This window comes from Lissotriton vulgaris, chromosome 2_1 (genome assembly GCF_964263255.1).
Source record: "Lissotriton vulgaris chromosome 2_1, aLisVul1.2, whole genome shotgun sequence".
Taxonomy (NCBI): domain Eukaryota; kingdom Metazoa; phylum Chordata; class Amphibia; order Caudata; family Salamandridae; genus Lissotriton; species Lissotriton vulgaris.
In genome coordinates, this window is record NC_141687.1 from 920137291 (window position 1) to 920159767 (window position 22477).

The 22477-nt window shown below is 47.8% G+C and overlaps 1 protein-coding gene across 1 annotated transcript in view; it reads right to left on the minus strand.

Annotated features, from left to right (window-relative positions):
• GNL2 (G protein nucleolar 2) overlaps positions 1 to 22477 on the minus strand; it is a 210564-nt gene that overhangs the window by 60375 nt on the left and 127712 nt on the right. The window contains exons 11-13 of the mRNA XM_086956449.1: positions 21302 to 21460; positions 17089 to 17214; positions 3553 to 4028 (exon numbers count right to left, since the gene is read on the minus strand). Coding sequence (XP_086812575.1) covers positions 3553 to 4028; positions 17089 to 17214; positions 21302 to 21460 — 761 coding nt within the window. The remainder of the gene's footprint in view (positions 1 to 3552; positions 4029 to 17088; positions 17215 to 21301; positions 21461 to 22477) is intronic.

A 22477-nucleotide genomic window follows, 5' to 3' on the forward strand; every position in this document is an offset into this window, starting at 1 on the left:
TTGGTCGAAGATGTCTTCCGGCACCGGAACAGCTTGTTGCGCCATAATGTGTTGTCGGGCCCGGCGATCAAGGACAGTCTTTTTGGATCGTAAGGAGGCGCAGGCCTGGCAATTTTTCTCCTCTTGCTCAGGCGAGAGACTGAGGATACAGACCTTGTGAAGGTCGCTGTGTGGGAATTTAGCTCCACACTGGGGGCATTTTTTAAATGGAGTCCTTTCCATTACCCGTAGGCCCGAACAGCGTCGATAGGCCCAGCGGCCCGGTTGACGACTGGAATAGAGTATTTGAGAAGCGAGTTTTAGAGCATGCGAACGAAAACAAGACTGTCGGGTTTACGATGGTTTGCGCGTTGAAAAGGTTTGGATAATATGGTACCGAACCGGAGCGTTGAAGTTATATCTGAACCCGATGGCGGAAAAAAACAATCTAAGGATGGAGTCGATGCCCAAGCGTCCAAGGGAGGAGTCACCTATCTCAAGACTACAAAATACTTCTTCCAAAACAACAACAAGGTGCACGCATTCGAGCCCAACACCAGATGGCAATCTAAGTGTGAATTCTGCAGCTCATATGCCTCGAACATGGGGTTCTGTTACATTTCCCCCTCCTTCCTTTTTGCCTGGCTTTTGATGCAACTTTGATGGTAGAGTACTGGGTGCCTGCTGTCCAGGTTCCCTGCACCAGTATTCTTTACATAAAAAACATCTCTACAGTTGGTACTTCTGCTCTCTGTAAGTCCCTCGTAAGTGGTACCTTGGGCCTGAAGGCTGCAGAGGGCCCCTGGGGAACCCTTCACTAGGACCATGCCACTGCCCCTGCAGCTGGCATGTCCCTCTAGGGTGAACAAAAAGGACCAAGTTGACATGGCACACTGCCTGTGTGCCATGCCAGGTAGAACCGCCTATGATATAGGGAAGTCACCCCTCTAGCAGGCATTACCAGCCCTAAGGCAGGGTGCACTATATCCCAGATGTGGGCATAGCTGGATGGGCCGATATGCCCAGACAGAATCAGGATCTGTTCCTTAATATTGTAAGTGCCAGGGAAGTCATAGAGAGTACATAGACTGGGACCTCGGCAAACTTGAGTGCCACAGCTCCATGATGGCTTCACTGAACCCAGGAGTGTTTGGTACCAAACTACTTCTTTCAATAAACCCACACAGTGTGGGGTTTATTGAATAATGTACCCAGAAGGCACCTCAGGGGTGCCCCCTGAAAACCTGCAAACCATGGTGTGGGCACTGACTGGCTTTAGGCAGCCTGCCACACACAAACATGTTTCTGGACCCCTGGTGGAGTGTCTCTGCTCTCTGGGACCAGACGCAATGCACATTGCACATCCTGGGCAGATGCGTCGCACCTCGTCCCACCAGGATGGGCCAGTGCTCAAAGGGGAAGCTTCAAAGGCCTGCCACCTTTGTCATTTGACCCCCAGCCTCTGATGATAGCAGCAGGAGGCAGCCCCTGCTTTACACTGCCACTTTGGGTGGGAAAGCTTATAAAACTAGAAGGTGTGCTCACCATCAGGTGGAGGAGGCAAGGTTAAGCGCACTTTTTAGTCCCTCTGAAGATGAGGGGACTCCTCCGATCAGGGCTAAGGCTATGCCCACAGGAGGGTCATATAGTAGTGGGTGTAGTAACCCCAGGTAAGGTGCCCATTAGCCCTACCTACTACTCCCATAAAATACCTGCCCCCTAAATTTAGTATTTAGGAGGCTCCCCCAGACCTAGAAACTAGATTTGCGATGACCTAAGAATGAAGACATCCCTGAAGAGAAGACTGAAGACAACTTCTGCATTTTCTACAGCCCTAGTGGCCTGTCTCCAGCTTCTGCACAACTGAGATCCTTCTTGCTGCCAGCGAGCTCGGAAACCCCTGGGGGCTGCTGCCTTCGAAAAAGACTCCTCCCGTGGACAGCAGACCTGTCCAAGAAGAAACTAACTCCAAGGACCCTAGATCAAGGCAGATCCGCATCTCCTGCTCACTGCACCCCACGACCACGGTCTGAGTGGCTCACCTGAGCAGAGAAGTCTCTCCAGCAACCCTGACCTTGTGTCTAACATTGGCTGACCTCGCCTGCTATGTGAATCCAGAGGTTCGCCCCTGACCACGACCGACTCCGGTAAAAGACTCTGACGTTGAAAGGCACCACTCAAAGCTCCTGGGTCTGGGTGAGCTGAACCAACGGTGCCCCTACGTCCCACTACATCTCAACTTACCTTTGCTGTGATTGGTCTCCCTCCTGCAACCTACGATGCCACGCCTGCAGCCCGTCTCCCAAAAGAAGACACCCCTGATTCTGTTTTTTGCACCCAGCTGCCACTGTGACTCTGGTGGTGTATGTTTGGTGCGGCTTTGTGTCCCCCCATGCTAGTCCTAACCCCTAAAGCTTGGCCCCCTGCAACCGATTTACCCATCTGCAAGCATTGTGGCTCCTGGCAAAGCCAGTCTCCATTGAAAACCATTGGGCCTAACTGCAACTTTACCCTCTGCACCCAGCCGCCCCTGTGCTGCAGTTTTGATACTCACCTGACCCTTGGTGACCTTTGGTCCCAAAGACTAATTGTATTACTTACAATTTTAACCATGATACTGATTTCCCCATAGGATAACCTTGAACAGTTCTGGAAAGTTTCGAAGCTTTGATTTTTCAAATTGAAAAGCATATTTATTTAAAAACATTCTTACCTTAATGCGACAATCTTGGTCTTATAATAACATACATAGTATATTTTTCTAACATTTGTGTGGATCTACTTGTGAGTCTTGTGTCCATTATTGGTTAATGTTGTGCAAATAAATGGCTTGCACTCCTCTGTGTTAGGCCTAAGGCTGCTCGCCCACACTACCACTAAAAGAGCACTGGTTTTACATTGAGTCATGTACACTTTTGGGGAACCCCTGGACTCTGTGCACAGTATAACTACCTACTGGCTATACCATATACAGAGCAAGCTTCCTACAGGCAGTTTCAAACTTCATGCCAGGGAGCAAAGCCTATTTGGTTTTTATCCCACAAAATGTTGGAAAAGTTTGCCATTGACTAAGTGCCCCATTAAAAGAAAAGAGGAGGCATGAAATTAGCCAGGGTAGTAGGTTCAATTCTGGGTTATCTTCTAGCGGTTTCATTAAAACATGCTTAAGTGGAGCTGCAACTCCTATTTAGAGAATGGCTATGTAAATGAGGTAAATATTCGATTGCACGAAAGAAAAATTAAATACAGTTGCTATGGCTTCTTGGGAACTATGCAGGTCCCAAGGAAGAAACGCCCACATATGTGTGTGTGCGCACTTGTGTGTACACCACAATTTATAGTTTTAAACAGACTTCATCTTTATCAGGATGAACAGACTGACATACCACCCACACATATACAGAACTTGATAGCACATAATAACCATCAGGCCAACATAGTCTGCTCGGTTCCCACCCGGATAGGCAGAGTCAAAATGAACTTTAGATTTATATTCTGTTAGTTCAAGCAATTGCCCTATATAATAAACAAAAGAAAGTTAACTGATTTTTTTTGTCACAAACATTACAATACCTTATGGCAGAAAACCGTTTTGCTTTGGCCTTGTCAAGGAACTTTTTGTATTTCGCAATCTTGTCATCCAGAGCCCTAATGACAGCTTTGGGGTTTTGGGCTTTTGCCGGAGGCATTTGTTTGGCATCCGTGCTTTCTGCATCCTGGCTCTTTTCAGATTCATTTTTCTGGCTCGCTTCCACCTCGTCATCTTTTTCTGCCTCTTCCTCCTCCTCATCTGAACCAATGTCTGACAGGTCTGATAGATCAGGCGCTTCTACGGGTACAAGGTCTTCACCAGTGAATTCAGGTGCCACATGTATTTTTCCAAAATTCTGTCTGACATGGGTCAAGATCTGTTTTATTTCTGTGTTTGCTTGGGCCTCTTCTGGCCCCACTGTTTCTGGAGCTATGTTGACAGGCTCCATCTTTTGCTCTTTTGTGCTACCGGTAATGGTTTCTTGAGCAACCTTTATAGGGGGTGCAGGTTTTGAAGGCTGTAAAAGAGAAGAAAACGACAATGTCAGACTGATTCATTATTTAGGGATCCATTCTGAGTAGAGTAATAATTCTGAACAGGTTCCACTGTGATATTTCAAGCTGTACCCTGAGTGGTCCTTGCAGAAATGGGGATGTACAATAGGAATTGGTATTAGTGCACAAGATTTCAAAATAAATCCTCCATTTTCAACCTGTTCTCCATCTGCAGATGTTACTAGGTTCACACTAGCGAAATATCTAGAAGGGAGGTGTGATCCCAAATCAAGTGGTTAACTATTGTTACTAGCTTATCAGGATTTACTTCCAACTCAGAATTGAGTCCTTGTTAATTATCTACTAGACTTTTATGGCTTTAGTTATGCTGCTGCACTGAAGGACAGTAACAAACGAACTACTTTTCACTAATCAGGTCACGCATGATTGATCACCAACCCCGAGCAGAAAGTGGGGCATTAAACATGTCTCTTCTGTTCTTCATGGTCATGTTGCAGTGAAGGCTTCCTAGAGCAAATGCACGCAAGACTAACAACTAACACGAATCTCTATGGTGCCAGCTGGTCCTCAGTCCCCTCCTACAATAACTCATCCCGGCCAATTAGAAGCACCAATCCGCTCTCAGAGCGATTTACTCTCCCTAGTGAGCTCATATGACCCCGCTCCCATGAAGCCACCCACTCCTGCATCATCATTGATTCCTACTATCCCCACCAACCCTCATAGGACTATTAAACCAAACACTAGAGGCGTCACAAACAACAACCTTAGTAGAATCCCTATCACTCAGGAACCCTCCTCAACCATCAGCACGCCCAAACGCAAATGTATACGCCCAATCGGCCGCTAGACATGCAGCGGACATAGCTAAACTCATCCTCACACATGAACCAGATTGAATATGCTACTTACCAGTATGCATCTGTTCTTGGCATGTAGGGCTGCTAACATTCACATCTAGTGCATAGATCGCCGCCTAGTGTTGGGTCCGGATGATTGCACCTTGTTGTCCTGGAAGAGTCTTCGAAGTATCACGAGATAGATGGCTCCTCCCCTGGACTACAGCGCGCATGGGCATCGACTCCATCCCCAGATTGTTTTTAGCCATTGTGTTAGAGATGGAGTGAAATAGCGTAAATGATGTCCATGCTAATGAATGAATGCAAGAATGGTCTGCAGCCGCTACGGGTGCCGGGGAGGAGGGCGGGCGATGTGAATGTTAGCAGCCCTACATGCCAAGAACAGATGCATACTGGTAAGTAGCATATTCAGTTCGAGGCATGTGGGCTGCTAAATTCACATCTAGTGTATAGAATACATAGCAGTTCCTCCATTAACGGCGGCCGCCCGTGCCGGCTGCAGAAGTTTGAAAAAGAGATTTAAGAACAGCCTGTCCTACAGCTGCCTGCTGTTTAGAATGCACATCCACGCAATAATGTTTAGTAAACGTGTGTGGTGTAATCCATGTGGCTGCTCTACAAATATCCTCCAAAGGAATATTACCCAGGAAAGCCATGGAGGCCCCCAACTTGCGTGTTGAGTGGGCCCTGGGGGGGACCGTTAAGGTGCGCTTAGCCTTATGGTAGCAAATCTGGATACACTTAACGATCCACCTGGCTATTCCAGCTTTGGAAATGGGGTTGCCTTTGTGCTGGGCTGAAAAGGCAACAAACAATTGTTGTGTTTTCCTAAAGTGTTTGGTCCTGTCAATGTAGTACATTAACGCTCGTTTGACATCAAGCGTGTGAAGCATTCTCTCTGCCACTGTTTCGGGGTTCTGAAAGAATGTGGGCAGTTCAATGGTCTGATTAACATGAAACCGTGACACCACTTTAGGGAGAAACTTAGGGTTAGTGCGCAGCACCACCCTATTAGGATGAATCTGAATGAATGGCTCTTGTACTGTGAGCGCCTGTAGCTCACTGACGCGCCGTAGAGACGTGATGGCAATGAGAAAGGCTACTTTCCACGTGAGGAATTGAATCTCACGGGAATGTAGGGGCTCAAACGGTGGTCCCATTAATCTGGTGAGGACCACATTGAGGTTCCACACAGGAGCTGGTGGGGTCCTGGGGGGGATGACTCGTTTCAGCCCTTCAAGGAAAGCTTTAATGGCAGGCACCCTAAAAACAGAGAGGTGCCGCCTGTTCTGGAGATAAGCCGCTATGGCGGATAAGTATATCCGAATGGAAGCATAAGCCAGATTACATTTGTAAAGATGTAACAAATAGCAGATGATATTAGGAATGGATGCATCTAGCGGGTTGATATGATGTTTTGTACAGTAAATGACAAACCTCTTCCATTTAGCTGCATAGCAAGCTCTGGTAGTGGGCCTTCTTGCCTCCCGGATAATGTCCATGCATTCCGGGGGCAAATCAAGGTAGCCAAACTCTAGGACTTCAGGAGCCAGATCGCCAGGTTGAGCTGTTGCGGATCCGGGTGCTGAATGTTGCCATGGTTCTGCGTCAAGAGCCTGGGTGTAAGGCGTAGTCTTTGATGCAGTACCACAGAGAGCTCCAGGAATGCGGTGTACCATGGTTGGCGTGCCCACGTTGGAGCAACCAAGATGAGTGTCATCGAGTGTTGCAGCAGCTTCCTTGCCACCAGCGGTATGAGAGGTGCTGGGGGAAAAGCGTACGCAAATTTGCCTGACCAGTTCATCCATATCGCATTGCCCTGCGATTGAGGGTGTGGGAACCTGGCGGCGAAGCTTGGGCATTTTGCGTTCTCCCTTGTGGCAAACAGGTCTATCTCTGGATGACCCCACTGCTGGAAGTACGGGTGGAGTACTGATGGATGTATCTCCCACTCGTGCAGTTGGTGGCTGTACCTGCTGAGCAGATCGGCCATCTGATTGTCCTTGCCTGGGAGGTGTTCCGCCATGAGGAAGATGTTCCTCTGAATGGCCCACTTCCACATGCTCTGAGCCAGATGAGACAGCTGTGGAGAGTGTGTTCCTCCTTGCTTCTGGATATAGTACATTGCCGTCATGTTGTCCGTCCGGATCAACACGACCTTGTTGCACAGATGTACTTTGAATGACTTCAGTGCCATGAAGATCGCCATCAGCTCCAAGTAGTTGATGTGCATCCTCTTCTGTTGTGTCGACCATAGTCCCTGCACTGTGTAATGGAGTACATGCGCTCCCCATCCCTGGAGAGACGCGTCCGTCGTCAGGATAATCTGTGGCACAGGCTCTTGGAACGGTCGGCCCTTACAAAGGTTGTGTGGAGTCCACCAATGCAGAGAGTTGTATGCCCGACCGGTTACCAACACTAGGTCTTTCAACTGTCCTTGAGCCTGAGTCCACTGGTGTGCCAAGCACTCCTGGAGAGGACGCATATGTAACCTTGCGTGCGGGACTATGAAGATGCAGGAGGCCATCATGCCTATCAACTGCATAAACACTCTCGCTGGGAGTGAGTGTTGCGGCCTGAACTTTTGAATGAGCGACTGGATACTGGTGATCCTCGCTGGATTTGGCTGAGCTGTAGCAGTTAGAGTATTGATTGTTGCGCCCAAGTACTGCCTCACATGGGCAGGTTGAAGGTGCGACTTCGGATAGTTGAGCGAAAACCCCAGACTGTGAAGAGTGTGAATAGTGCTGGACATGTCCGCGGTGCACTGCCGAGCTGACTTGGCCTGAACCAGCCAGTCGTCTAGGTAGGGGTAGACATGTATGTTCTGTCTCCTGAGGTGCACCGCCACGGTCGCCAGACACTTCGTGAACACTCTGGGGGCAGTGGTCACTCCAAAAGGTAGTACCTTGAACTGGTAATGCCTGTTTTGAATGGTGAACCTGAGGTACTTTCTGTGGGATGGATGGAGTGGTATGTGAAAGTAAGCGTCTTTATGATCCAAGGTTGCGAGGAAGTCTCCCTCTTTCAACAGTGGAAGGACTTGCTGCAACGTCAACATGTGGAAGTGTTCTGAAAGAATATACATGTTGAGCGGGCGTAGGTCCAAGATGGGTCTGAGTGAGCCGTCCTTTTTTGGTATTAAGAAGTACAGGGAATAAACACCTGTGCCCTGTTCTTCTACTGGCACGAGCTCTATGGCGCCTTTTTGCAGCATCGCAAGAACTTCCTGCTGCAATAAGTGCAAGTGCTCTGCTGACATAGGACGGTGCCTTGGGGGAATGGTGGGTGGAGTGGACGTTAGCTCCAGACAATAACCGAACTGGATAAGTTTCCTTACCCACCTGTCCGTGGTGATGGATTTCCAGACAGGCAGGAACCGTTGGAGTCTCCCCCCCGACAGGTGTTAGATGGTCGGGGGGCAGTGACAGGGAGTCACTGTTTGTTGGCGGCAGAGGAGCAGGAATTGTTGTTGCCTCTGCCTCTGCCCTTGGTGTTGTTTCCTCTGTAACCACCCCTACTCTGTTTAGTGTATGAGGATTGCGCACCACCCTTAGTAAATTGCGCCTGCTGTGCCACGTGTCCTCTGGTAACACCTCGATTGCCTGAGCGACGAAAAGTGCTTCCCCTAAACTGCTGAGACTGAAGTGCACCCATTGATTTCGCAGTCTCAGTGTCTTTCTTAATCTTTTCAAGTGTGGTGTCCACCTCTGGGCCAAATAGTCTGTCTGGATTAACAGGCTGATTGAGAATAGTCGTTTGTATCTCTGGCTTAAACCCGGAGATGCGGAGCCATGCTTGGCGTCTCAACATCACACTAGTGTTGATGGCTCTTGCTGCCGTATCCGCAACGTCCAGCGCGCACTTAATAGCAGCGTTGGAGATGAGCTTGCCCTCTTGGATGAGCATCTCCGCACCCCCTTTAAACTCATCAGGGAGGTGTTGTAGAAGCTGCTCTAATGTATCGTAGTGTGCCTTGTCGTATCTGGCCAACAGAGCTTGTGTGTTCGAGATGCGCCATATGTTGGCTGCCTGCGCTGCCACCCTTTTCCCCGACGCCTCCAGCACTTTAGACTCTTTGTCCAGGGGAGGAGCTTCACCCGTTGACTGAGAGTTCGCCCTTTTGCGTGCATTAGAGACCACCAAAGAGTCCAGAGGCAACTGGCCCCGAATGAAAGTTGGGTCCCCAGGTGCCGGTCTGTACTTTTTCTCAATTCTAGGGTTCACCACTCACGCCCTAGTAGTGTCTTTGAAAATGTCAGTGGCATGTTTCATCATTCCTTTAAGCATAGGAAGTGTTTTTACAGTCTTTTCGGCAGTAGAGAAAGTGTCGAATAGAAAGTCCACCTCTACCGGGTCAGCATGCATCTCTACATTGTGGTTCACAGCTGCCCTTTCGATTAAGGCATTGAATGCTGTTGAATCTTCTGTTGGAGAAGTTTTAGGCCCATAGGCTTGCGGGTCAGATATAGGCTGGTGGTCCCCCTGATCCCCTGAGGGCAACCATGAGTCCTGTTGTTCATCAGGGTCAGTGTTCTCAGGGAAGGTATACTGTTCCTCCTGGTCGTCCTCGCCACCATCTGAACAAGTGGGTGATGGTGTTGGACTTCTGGTTGGTTGGTAAATAGGCTCCACCAGTTGAGGGGACCCCGGGAGTGGCTTCTTCTTCTTTAGAGGGATTACAAACGGCTCCAGAGGCTGTGAAGTAATCTTTCTCTTCTTGAGGGTCAGTTTCCCAGTGTCAGCATCGATAAAGTGTTCCGACTCGTCATCCAACAAGGGCTGACGATCAGAACCGCCACTTGGTTGAGTATGCCTCCCTTCGACCGAGTCCTTGGGCACCGATCGAGGCGCAAAAGCCTTTGGCACCACCTTTGGTGGCAAGGTAAAGTGAAGCGGCATCGAGGCTTGCTTCTTCGGTACAACCGGAGTAGTCTCCGAGGGCGTCTTCGGGCCCGACGTGGATTCTTTGTCCCGAATCCGTTTGAGGGAGTCTTGTACCTGCTTCGTAAAAGAAGCGGACTGCTTCGTCAATCCAATTGTCGACTTTGATCCACCCCCTGGGGAAGACTGGAGCGTGGATGACACCTTTTTTGCGGTTGGAGCTATCGATGCGCCGTCGGCCGAGCTCTCGCCACCGCCTACGGCTCCATGCGTCGCTGTCGATGTCTTCTGATCGACCGACTTTCCTTTTGGTGCCGGGACACCTGGCTTCGGCACGGCGCCCCTCTTGGCCTCGCCGACCGGTTTGTCGGCCGACGCTGTGGGCTTGACTTTAGGCGGCATCGAGGCCTTCTTTGAGCTTGGCTGCTCAACCACTTTTGGTACCTTAGCCGCATCAGTCTTTTTTGGCCTTGAGGTATCCGAAGAAGATGGCGTCGATGACGTAGCAGACGCCTTCGAGGATGACGGCGTCGATAACGTAGCAGACGTCTTCGGTGTCGATGGAGTGGCGTCCATCTTGGTTTTGCTCGAACCCGAAGGTTTCACTTTCGGTTTCGTTTTTGGTAATGCGGCTCCGCAGAGGTGTCCATAGCCGGGCCGATAGGCGGGGCGGAGGATCGAGGCGTATGGTCGTGGGTAAGGCCTTATGGCGATCCCGTGACCTGAGCCGTTTTAAAAGTTGGGACAGGGCATAGCTCATCCTCCGAGCTATCTTCCATGGCCCCAAAAGGTTCTCCGTCGTCCCCTACCTCCTCGATGTCTTCCTCGAGGTCGTGGTCCTCGACCGCTTCTCCGTAGTCGGTCTCGACCTCCGCTGATGCCGGCGAAATCTGCAGGCGAAGCTCCTGCTCATCTGCCGCGGGGTCGCCGAAGATGTCCGCTGGCGCCGGAGCCGATCGCTGGGCCTCAAGGCGCGCCACGCGCCGAAGCTTGATGGTCTTCTTCGACCGGAATCTCGAACAGGCCATACAGTTGGCCTCGTCATGGTCCGGCGACAGGCACTTGTTGCACACTGGGTGCACGTCGATGTGTGGGTACTTAGAACCACACACGGGGCAGTACTTGAACGGACTCCGTTCCATCTTATCAACGCCAGGGTCTTGCTGCGTCGACAGGGCCTCGATGATCGAGGAGTCACCGACTCACACGAAATCCCACTCGAAGAGTAGGAATGAACACGAGACCGAACGCGAACAATACCGACGAGTGAGTAAAGCCTTTTGGCCTTAATAAAGTTGTTTTATCGATTCCGAACAGGAGACGTCGAAATCACATCCGAACCCAATGGCGGAAAAAAACAATCTGGGGATGGAGTCGATGCCCATGCGCACTGTAGTCCAGGGGAGGAGCCACCTATCTCGTGATACTTCGAAGACTCTTCCAGGACAACAAGGTGCAATCATCCGGACCCAACACTAGGCGGCGATCTATGCACTAGATGTGAATTTAGCAGCCCACATGCCTCGAACCTGATAATGCTAACTGACATCTGGCTAAAGGAATCCTCCACACCAATCATTGACATTTTAGTACCACCCAATTACAACATCAGCAGACTAGACAGAGGGAGGTATCGCCTGCATACATCGTTGTAATATCTCAGTAAACAGAGCCATTTCCCCAACATTCCTGTCATGCGAATACATGCGCCTTGACATCAATAGCAAGGGCAAAACCTGTCTGTTCTCTGCACATCATCTATCACCCACCATGGTATCTTCAAACATGGGGCGACAAAATACCCAAATATTACTCGGAGACTTCAATCTCCATTGGGATGATCTTAACGATACAACAGTTAACAGTCTCAAGAATTTCCTAGTTGACCTAGACCTAACGCAATTCTGCAACATCCCAACACACGACTAAGATTCGATCTTGGACTTAATAATCTCTAAAACAGACTCCATTCAGCTAGAGTCGATCCAACCCTGCGATTGGTCAGACCATCACATCATCACCTTCACCATTAAGGAAACGGTGAAGCTGAACTCAGCTCAATCCACAAGACCAAAAGTGTGGAAAAGAGACCTGAAAAAACTCAACCCCAACACCTTGCCTTCCTCCTGTTACAACCTACTGTTGCCCCCCGCAGGATCTTCCAAAGTACATGATCTCACCAACCACTACCTCTCGACCATGACATCGATAATAAATGAGGTAGCACCTCTTCAACTAAAAACAGTCTCTATAAAAGATTCTAAACCTTGGTACAAGGGCATACTCAACGAGGACAGGCGTTCGTTCAGAACTTTGGAACGTGCCTGGAGATCAATACCATTTGCCAACCACCTCAAGATTCTCAGGACAAAGAGAAACGCTTATTACCGAAAGATTAAGCGCACCAAAGCCGACTTTTTCAGCCACCAACTTGACCAGGCAAGAAATAGTCCCCAAAAACTCTTTGAACTGATCAAAACCCAATCTAAGGAGGCACCTCAACGTCCACAAGATATAGAATGCCTGCAGCCAAACTGAAGAATTCTCCACCTTCTTCACCTTGAAGACAGATACCATCAAGAACGACCTCTTAAATGATCTAACCTTATACGCGAGACCGCATACACAAACCCCTCCAGCACTCCTAACTGCGCCATGCCAACTCACATCAAAGCCCAACCTAAAAAACGATGCAGACTGGTCATCATTTACCTTCTACTCCGAAGATGCCATAGGCAAAATACTCAGTGCACTGAACCCCGCCATCCACTTCTCTGCCCCGCTTCCGGCAAAAGCAGTCAAAGACCTTCCTCCACTGCTTCTACCTCTCTGGTCCAAGATCATAAACAGTTCACTTCAACAAGGTTGCATCCCAGATACCCTCAAAGTAGGCCAGGTATCACCCATTCTAAAGAAGCCCACAACAGACCCCACGGACCTAAACAACTATCGCTCGCTCTATCTCCAATATTCCTATCTTAGCCAAGCTTCTGGAAAAATGTGTGCATCTACAGCTGACGAAGCCTATTGATCACTTTGATTTCCTTAACAAACACCAATCACGTTTCCGTGCGGGCCATAGCACGGAATCAGCCATGACATTCATAATTGACGATGCGCTGCAAATACTTGATCAAAATGGATCCGGTTTACTCATCCTACTAGACCTCTCCTCGGCCTTTGATACGGTCAAGCTTGAAAACCTGTTAGACCTCCCGAAACACAGAATGGGTATATCTGGGGCAGTGCTAAGTTGGCTTACTTAATTTCTCCAAAACCGGACATAACAATTCAAAGTCAATAACACTCTGTCCAAGCCTGTCCTAGTATCTTTGGGAGTCCCGCAAGGGTCTGCACTATCCCCAACATTGTTTAATCTCTTCTTGGAACCACTCACCAAAATTTTTCAAACCTCTAACGTGCAATATCACATGTATGCAGACGACATACAACTATACCTCAAGATCCACACCCTAGAGGACGTCAAACTACTTAATACATCGCTTAGGAATACCCAAACTTGGCTGGCAGAAAATCATCTCAAACTGAAAGCCCTAAAGACTGAATTCCTTATAATAGCTCCACCGGCCCAAATCCACAAAATGCAAGAATGGATCAAACATATTACGGCGTTCAACGTTCAACCTACCATCGTGGACTCAGCGAAGTCACTAGGAATAACTTTAAGACAGTAACCTCAACATGCAAAAACATATCAGCAGTGCTACAAAGGGAGCAAACTTCCAGATAAATACACTGAGGAAACTGAAACCCTTCCTACCACACAATGACTTCAAGCAAGCAGTACAGGCTCTGGTTATACCCAGAGTGGAATACGGATGTGTCTCTCTCTGCGGCCTACCCAAAGCATCAACTGTACCACTAAGAGCTTAAATCAACGCAGCAGCATGACTCATAACTGGGTCTAAACGTAGCTCATGCATCACAAGACACCCAGCTACTTGGCACAGAAACTGACGACCTCGGGTAGGATCAGATCTTCAAGAAATGCACAAAAATTTCTACTGAAACCACAAAAATACAATAGGAAAAAACTTATAACAGAACCTTCTCTGGGATGGACCCAGAATTTGGAATGCCTTACCCCCAGACACCAGACTTAACCCGTCCACTATCTCTTTTAAAAAGGAAGTAAAATCAATCATCATGGCCAAATTCACATGAGTATGGTCTATTGAAACCCCGTGACGAGATGCACACGCGCTCCCAACCACAAGACAGACTTGATGTTGCATCTTACTATGCTGTTTTTACAATATGCTTTGTACATAGGTTTGGATTTGCTCTTATTTACTGTATAAGTAACATTTACTGATTGTATAGCTCTCTGATATCCACCAGGATCTTGTTCGCGCTCTATAAAACTTTCAAAATAAACCACTGCCCTGGCATAAGTAATCCACCCCTCTAGTAGGGTGCACTATACCGGTGGTGAGGGTACAGGGGCTAGCGCCCTGTACCCCTACAGTGTCTAAGTCCATTCTTAGACATTGTAAGTGTAGTAAAGCCATAAATAGTATATGGTCTGGGAGTTTTCATTACGCACTCCACAGCACCATAATGGCTTTACTGAAATCTGAGATGTTTAATATCAAACTTCTCAGTAAATTAAACCCACACTGATGCCAGTGTGGGATTTAATAAAAAATGCATTCAGAGATGTCCCCTGAAAAACGCCCTAACTCTAGTGTCCTGGGTGAGTTGCTTCTCACCAGCTGCCACCACCAGACATGTTCCTGGACCCCTGAGTCGGGGCCTGCCGCTCTCAGGGTCCTGAAACAAAGCACATCCTGGGTTGAGGTGCCAAGCCTCCTTCCCCAAGATGGGCAGGGTCCATGAAGGGAAAGTTTCAAAGGCTTGCCGCCTTTGTAAGCTGCCCCAGCCATTTGCTGCTCCCAGGAACTGTCCCCCACCGGTTCTCACCCCAATTTGTGTGGGAGACTCAGCACCACTGAAAGTATTTGTCAGAACCAGTCTTGATAATGCTGGCGGAACACCTTGTTGCTCAATCTTCACAAGTTCTGGTTCTGAGGAGGATAAGAAGCGTGTGGATGGGGCCTTCAATTGGATCTTGAAAATATCATGGAAGAAACACATCTTATGAGCTTCTTCTTGTGCTTTTTAAGGTCTCACCTACCAGACAGTGCAAGCTGTTTGTTAATGAAAAGACCTAATGACAGTTTACAGTGGGCTTCGAGCCCATCCACAGCTTACCATTGGTTGTCTTTAATGTCACTATTTTACATGCTTTTATTTGTCACATTGTGAGCGCTTTGCTTCCCCTTCTTGTGTTTGTCCCTTACCTGGAGCATCGACCCATTACTTGTGTCCTTCCACTGCTTGCTTATGAAGCACAGCTTTTTCTTTTTGGCTATTCACTCTATCAGAGTGCCTGTGTTCTCCAGCTATTTCCCCCTCATGTACTTCTCTCTCCTAGGCTGAACTCCATGTTGTTCAGTAACCTGTCTGCTTCTCTCCTGCCCCTTCCGTGTTGCACTCGCTTTCATGTACTTCTCCCCTACCTTGCCTGCTCACCTGTGTGCATCTCAATCACCCGCTCCACGTTGCTTCAGCTCACACCACTACATTGTTTTCGTTCCCCGACGTCATGATGCTTTCCATCAGCCACATCCTCTGTGTTGTTCCCCAACCCACGCACTCCATATTGTTCCCCCGACAGTGCCCTCACCAGCAGCCTTTGTGATGATTCCCCAATACATCCTTTGTGCGGCCTCATCTCATCCGTGTCCTTAGTGATGCTTCCTCCCACCGGCACACTCTAGGTTTCTCCCCCACAATTGAAAAAAACACCTTTTTTCAGGGATGCTGTGGAGCATGGCTAAAAACCACGGGCCAAGCCAATAGGTCTCAAAGATGAGACCTATTTACCCTGCCAATATTTGTACCTGTTGTACCTGGAGGATCTGGATGAAGAGGAGAAGCAGCGGGAGACATACCAGGATCTGGTTCTCGATCTGGACTGGTGCCTACTATGGTGGTCATCCCTAGACCAGACCATATATGTTTTGGCCTCCTTTTATCTTTATTGTCTGCAGGGCCACCTGTTGGCAATTGGTTCCAGACATTACTTATTGTCCTGTGACAAGACACTGCATATAGTCAGCATATGGGACTGTGATGGACACTTGAACTTTGCAACTCTGGCAGGGTTTAAATCTAAGTTTTCTTTGGTGGGAGTGCATCTCTAAAGCACAGTTTGGCAAATGGGTAAGAGAGCAGAAAAATGCCCTCCGAAACAGAGGGGAAAAGTTCTGGCCCAGCGTCAAAAGATGGCAAAAAACAAAGCTGGAGTTAGGCTGCCACGATGGGTCTAATATGGCTTCAGTGATGTCACCAGGACTCCACTTTCAGTGTCACATAGCCAGCACCCTCTATCAGCACAGGAGATCTATGTAAGAGGTTTCCTGATCCAGTCTGGTGCTCCAGACATTCAGAGGTGAGGAATCTGCAAGAAAAAGTAGCAATTTCTGAGCAGATGACAGCCCAGGTGTGTATGGGGCTAGGAATAGTTTAGCTAGGGTCAAGGCCTCCTGCTTGTCAGAAGTGATGTGATATGGTGCTAGCTTCACAAAATGAAACCAAAACAAACAAAATGGTCCATTGAAAATAGGTAGGCAGTACCCTTCTGGGGACGGAAATGCTCAATTTGAGACATAAGGTAAAAGCATGGTGGTTCTCAAAGTTTATTTCATGTTTAATATGCAATAATGCTAATAATTTTAAAGCGATTCAAACAAGAATTATTATCTAATAATCAACTAGTACCATATCTGTAAAAAACCTAGAAGCACACCTTTCTAAAAATAAATTGTCACTCGCTCCCAATACTGCTATCTATGTCCACATTCAGTAATGCAAACTCTTTCCACCTTAATTTGTTTTGTACTAATCTACTCACAGATTGTAGACAAAACTTTAGTGTGCAATGAAAGTATATTTGGTAGGCAGCCAAAGAGAGCTTTTAGAACAGTGTAAAAAGAGATCATTTGTTTCATTGTGTGTAACATATTATTGTATTCAATATGAAAGACTTATTCAGTTTTAAAATGGTTTAGTCTGATGTAAAGGCAGGCAACTTCAAAGACTGCTTTCCCTCATTTACTTTTTACCATAAAAAAAAATGATAAGTTGTTGGAGACTTTAGTGGCTTTAAGGTTGCATTAAATGAAAGAAATGAATTTCATAGAAAATACGATCTGATAAGCTCACACAACAGTCTCATTATCACGTAATATGATATAGTAGAAAATAAATAGAGAAATTAAATGTACTCTACCTCTGGATGTACTTGTGTCTGTGGAACGGTCTCTGCATTTGGGGGTTTTACGAAGAAAGGTATCCGGCCCCTCTGCCAATCATTGAGTACCATCTTGGAGACAGTAGGTAGGTCTGGTTCTCCACCCTGAAAAAACAAAAGAATATTAGGGGCATTGCCAAGCAAGATGTGAGGCGTGCTCTCCATCCAAATAGAATGGAGATGGTCTCATGCCCCCTGCGTGACAAGCAGAAGAATATTTGACACTCTTCAGAATAGGCAGACATACAGGATGACTTAAGGAGAACAGGAGATCAACAAAATGCATTAACCACCAGGCAAATCAGGAAAGCAGATCTTTTAATCAGTCCTGGTAGTAGCGCTCCAAAAGCAGGGCCACACTCATCGGGATCTTCTCTCCTTGGCTGGCAAAGGATTAACATGAGAGTGCAACGACAAATATCACTTTGTAGATACAATGTTAGAGGCCTTAAACATCTAATTTTTCAGTCACGTATTCAATACATGTTCTTACATTTCATGTGGTATCTACATATTCTTATTGTGTACAATATAATACAGTGCTCTCAGTGCAGTACATTTGACCCTATGTGTAATGTGCTACTAAGTGAACTATAGACCTACAATAGGCTGTAAAGGTTCCACTGTATATAACTTGAAGTGTGCCTATGTCACATCACCTTTACCCTGTTCTTCCCATACCCAACCACTCCCTTCTTTCCTGCACTAAGAGCACTGTATTATATTGTACACAATAAGAATATGTAGATACCACATGAAATGTAAGAATATGTATTGAATACGTGACTGAAAAATTAAATATGTGTTTCTGATGAAATTAATTCAAATTACTTTGTGGCCTACTGTTCATATTATAATACATATAACCACATCAACCATTTCTTTGACGTACCATTGATATGACCCAGGTCGGTCGGTTTTAAGGGTCTATCCCGTTAAAACTTTGCCGTCTATTTGGGCGTATGTCTGGCAGGGGCAGTAGTACTCACGAGCTGACCCGATGGAAGGGAGTCGTCAGAGTCATCTGCCTCGGAGACGATCAGGAGATCCGGTGAGTCTTCCTCTGGAACGAGTGGAACTTAGTCGTCGAAAATGTCTCCTGGTGCTGTAGCTGATCTCCTCATCTCGTGTCGACGGGCCCTCCGGTCTCGGATGGTTTTCTTCAAGCGGAAGGAAGCACGGGCTGTGCAGGTCGACTTGTTGTGGTCGGGCGACAGACAGAGGTTACAAACCTCGTGGTGGTCGCTATGTGGGAACTTTGCTTGACATTTCGGGCATTTGCGGAACGGAGTCCTTTCCATATGGTGTAGGCTGCACTGCGTCGATAGGCCCAAAGGCTCACTTGGATGACCGGAATGGAAACTTTGGCGTCGAAAGGTGCCGCCGTCGATGTCGAAGGCAGGTCGTATTTGTTTTATGAAGTTCTGCGCGTCGAAGTTGCAAAAAAACGGTTTGTGGCCGGAGCGGAGAAACTTTCATCCGAACACAGTGGCGGAAAAAAACAATCTGAGGATGGAGCCGATGCCCACGCGCAATACTGTCCAAGGGAGGAGTCACCTATCGGGACTAACAAAGACTTCTTCCAAGAAGACAACAACCTGCAATCATCCGAGCCCAACACCAGGTGGCAATCTAATGCACAGTGTACTATCTGCAGCTCACATGCCTCGAACATTACATTTAGAGTATGTTTGAATTACTTCGAGATTACTTTCCTAGTTTGGCATGAAACACACTCCTAACCCTGTTTAAGCAGCACAGGACATTGGTAAACAGGTTAACTGTGGTGAAGGCACCAAGTTGCTTTTTGTTGAAGTACAAGACAGTTCAACAAAACGAAGTGTTAGGTTTGCACCTGTTTTGGGGTTGGAGGGTAGAACCAAGGTTCCCCAAAGTTCAGGTTGTCACTCAAGGGGCACCACCAGCAGCACTAGAGCGGCTGGGTGCAGAATGCAGGGTACCAATGATAGCCAAAGGGACTTGGGGGCACCTTGGTTGGGGGCTGCTCACGGGCACGGGCAGGCTACTTGGTCTTGGGAGCCAAGCTCCTAGGGTTAAGGTCAGGGTAAAGCATGTCCTAGTTTAGCACCAAGTCCACACCACCAGCAGCACAAGGTCGGCGGGTGCAGGGAGCTCAGGTGGTGTCGGGAGCCCAATGCTTTCCTATGGAGGATTTTGGTCACGGAAAAGGACTGCAGGCTGGAGCCAGAAGACTGACAAAGGGAACCAATGACTGGAGGATGAAGCTTAAGAGTTGCTGGACACAAGGACACAATCGGTCAGGCACCTAAGTACCTGCGGATGTAGAGGTGTCTGTTTTTATCGGGTTCCTCTCACCTGTTCCAGTCGCAGTTGGCAGTTGGGGGGGGGGCAGGGGGGGGGGGGGAGTCCCGTCAGGATGAGGCTGCAGTTATCGAGGAGAAGGTCAGTGGATGTCGTTCAATGCTGGAACACAGGTCAGGATTGCAGAGGGGAACCTCACTGCGATGCTGGGCCACTCGAACTCAGGCCATGGGCTTCAGGTGCAGAGTGGAGAGGCGTCGCAGTTCCAACTGGATTCTGGAGTACTGGCTTGGGTGGTGTTGAACAAATTCGGTGTCCAAGGGAGATCAGAGTTCTTTAAGAAGGGAGGTGTTCTTGGAGGCTGCTGGCTGCAGGACACACCGGTTTTAGCCTGCAGAGGTTTCAGAGCAGGAGACAGGCCGGTAAGGCGGGGACAAAAGCAGTCGTCATCGTCCTACTCTTCTGCTGCATGGCTCTTCGGTCCGTCGTCTTCTGTCAACATCGAATCTGAAGAGGCAAGGTTCAGAGGCACCCCTAAATACTAAACTTAAGGGCATTACAGAGTTGTGCAGGTTGGGACTAATGGGCCCCTTTCCTGGGGGGTCTACAACCCCTATTATGCCACGCCTCCAGTGGGAGGGGGTATAAGCCTCTTCGTGATTGGAGTGGTTCCTCCATCTGGAGGTACTGAGATGTGGGATTCACCTCGCCTTCCCCACCTCAGGGTGGGGTTGACAAATGTGGGCACATCTCCATTCCTAGCTAGGTTTTCCTACCGGTTCTCACACACCCAAAATAGGGGTCAGAACCAGTGGGAGCCAGTTGCTGATAGCAGCAAAAGGCTGGGGATAGCTAACCAAGGTGGCATGCCCTTGAAACTCCCTCTTCGGGGACCAGGAAGTGCTTTGTTTCCATGCCCAGAGAGCAGCGGGCTCTCTCCCAAGTGGTTTGGAAACCTGTCTGGATGTGGCAGATGGCTGGAAGCCAGTCAGAACCACACTAGAGTTGGTCTTTTTGTAGGGGCATCTTTGAGATGCCCTCCATGTGCATTTCTCATTAATTCCAAAACTGGCATCAGTATGGGTTTAATGTGCTGGGATGTTTGATACCAAACTTCCAAGGCTTCAGTAAAACCAGGGAGTTGTGGAGTTCGGGTTGACAAACTTCCAGCCCAGGTACTCAAAATGGCTCCACTGCACTTACAATGCCTGTGAATGGCACAGGCACTATAGGGGCATATAGCTCAGGGAGCTATGCCATCACCTGTGGTAGTGTGCACCCTGCCTTTAGGGCTGTAAGGCTTGCTATAGTGGTGACTTACCTATGACACAGGCAGTGTTTGAGGGCATGGCACACAGGGATGTGTGCCATGTAGACTCTTCAGTTTGGTCTGCACCAAAACACGCAGTCTGCTCTGGCATGGTGTGGTTGTTCAGGCGAGGGACTCCTAAGGTGGCATAATACATGCTGCAGCCCTCAAGGGCCCTCTCTGGTCACAAGGCCCTTGGTACCAGGGGTACCTTTTTCAAGGGACTTAAAGGTGGCCCATATGTGTGCCAACTGTGGTTAAGGTACAGTCTTGGGAAAAAACACAGGTGCTGGGGCCTGGTTAGAAGGATCCCAGCACACACTCCGTCAAGTTGGCATCAGGCAAAAAGTGAGGGGACAACCATGCAAAAAGGGGCAGTTTCCTACAGTATCACATGACTAAAAGGTAAATAAAATAGTTTGCACATTGATTATTGTTTAGCTCCACACTATATTGATTTCTCCAAAATAGGCTGATCCCAACAAGGGAAGCACTGACGAATGTACTTGATAGAGTCTCACTAAGTTTGGAAAGCATGCACTTGAACAAAAGTGGGCTGAGCGCTAGATCACTACACTCTTATCTGTAAATGAAACAAACCTTTAGCAGTTTCCCCATCCGCATGGCAAGCTTCTCAAGGAAGTCCTCTGGGCTCTGCCAGGAGTCAATACGGTATGTTTTGCTGATATATTCGGTTTTGGCTCTCTCAAGTACAGCACTGATATGGTCCTCTGGGCATTTGATCTTTTCAACTTGAACCTGAATACATATTAAAAACAACACAAGAAAATGCTTAAATGGGTCTTCATATGAAATCAGAAACATTATACAAGCCCAGTTCCGCCACAAAAGAATAAAGTATGCTTTAGTGTATTATTTTATAACAAGGCAAAGAAAATCCATGAGTTACTTCACATGACTGATTAAGGGGCCTGCTTGAAAATATAGCCACATTCTTCCCTTTGTGAACTAAACAAAAGTTTACAGTAGAAAACAGAATATGCAAGGTATTGCAGTGAAATGTATATGGGTATTAATTCAGTTTTTATAACCACACCAGTTATTTGTCAACACATGTTAATGAATGTGTGAAATAGGTTAAGGCAAACAATGGTTACACCAGCATCACCTGAAGGAAATTAACTAAATGTATGGATTATCTTACATCTCAAATGTGGTAACAGGTAAGGCCACGATTCAGTACATGCCATAAGTAAATTCAATGCTGAGACACCATTGCGGGCTGATTCCAACCTAAAGCACTGCCCAGTATTCTACTGTGGCTCAGCTGCAGGGCTATATTGCATGGAAGCGCAGCGGAGATTAGCTAGAAGGGTACTTCATATTAAATTAGGAGGACCTGCACATGACCTCCACCCAGCAGCTGACAGGCTTTATGAGTTAGGCATCTGGGAAGAGAGTGGATGCAGGCCAGTAAATAACAGCAGGGGCACTGAGAAGGTTCAAACTCAAAAAGTGATTACGAAAGACTGATGAAACACAGATGAGGAGATGTGAGGCCTTGGACAAAATAAGAAGGGATTATGCAAGGGAGGGCTATTCCAACTCAGAATGGTGGTAGTGAGAAGTAAGTGCTGACAGAGATGTTCAAATGGGTAAAACGTCAGATCATCATCATAACCTCAATGCTGCACACCCAAAAGTTTGGAGTACAAACAAAAAGTAAAGAGTAAAGGCAGGAAAAAATAACCCACATAGAACCATAAAACGCCTCACCCCACGCGGAGATAATAAGCATTAAGACTTATAGTCGAA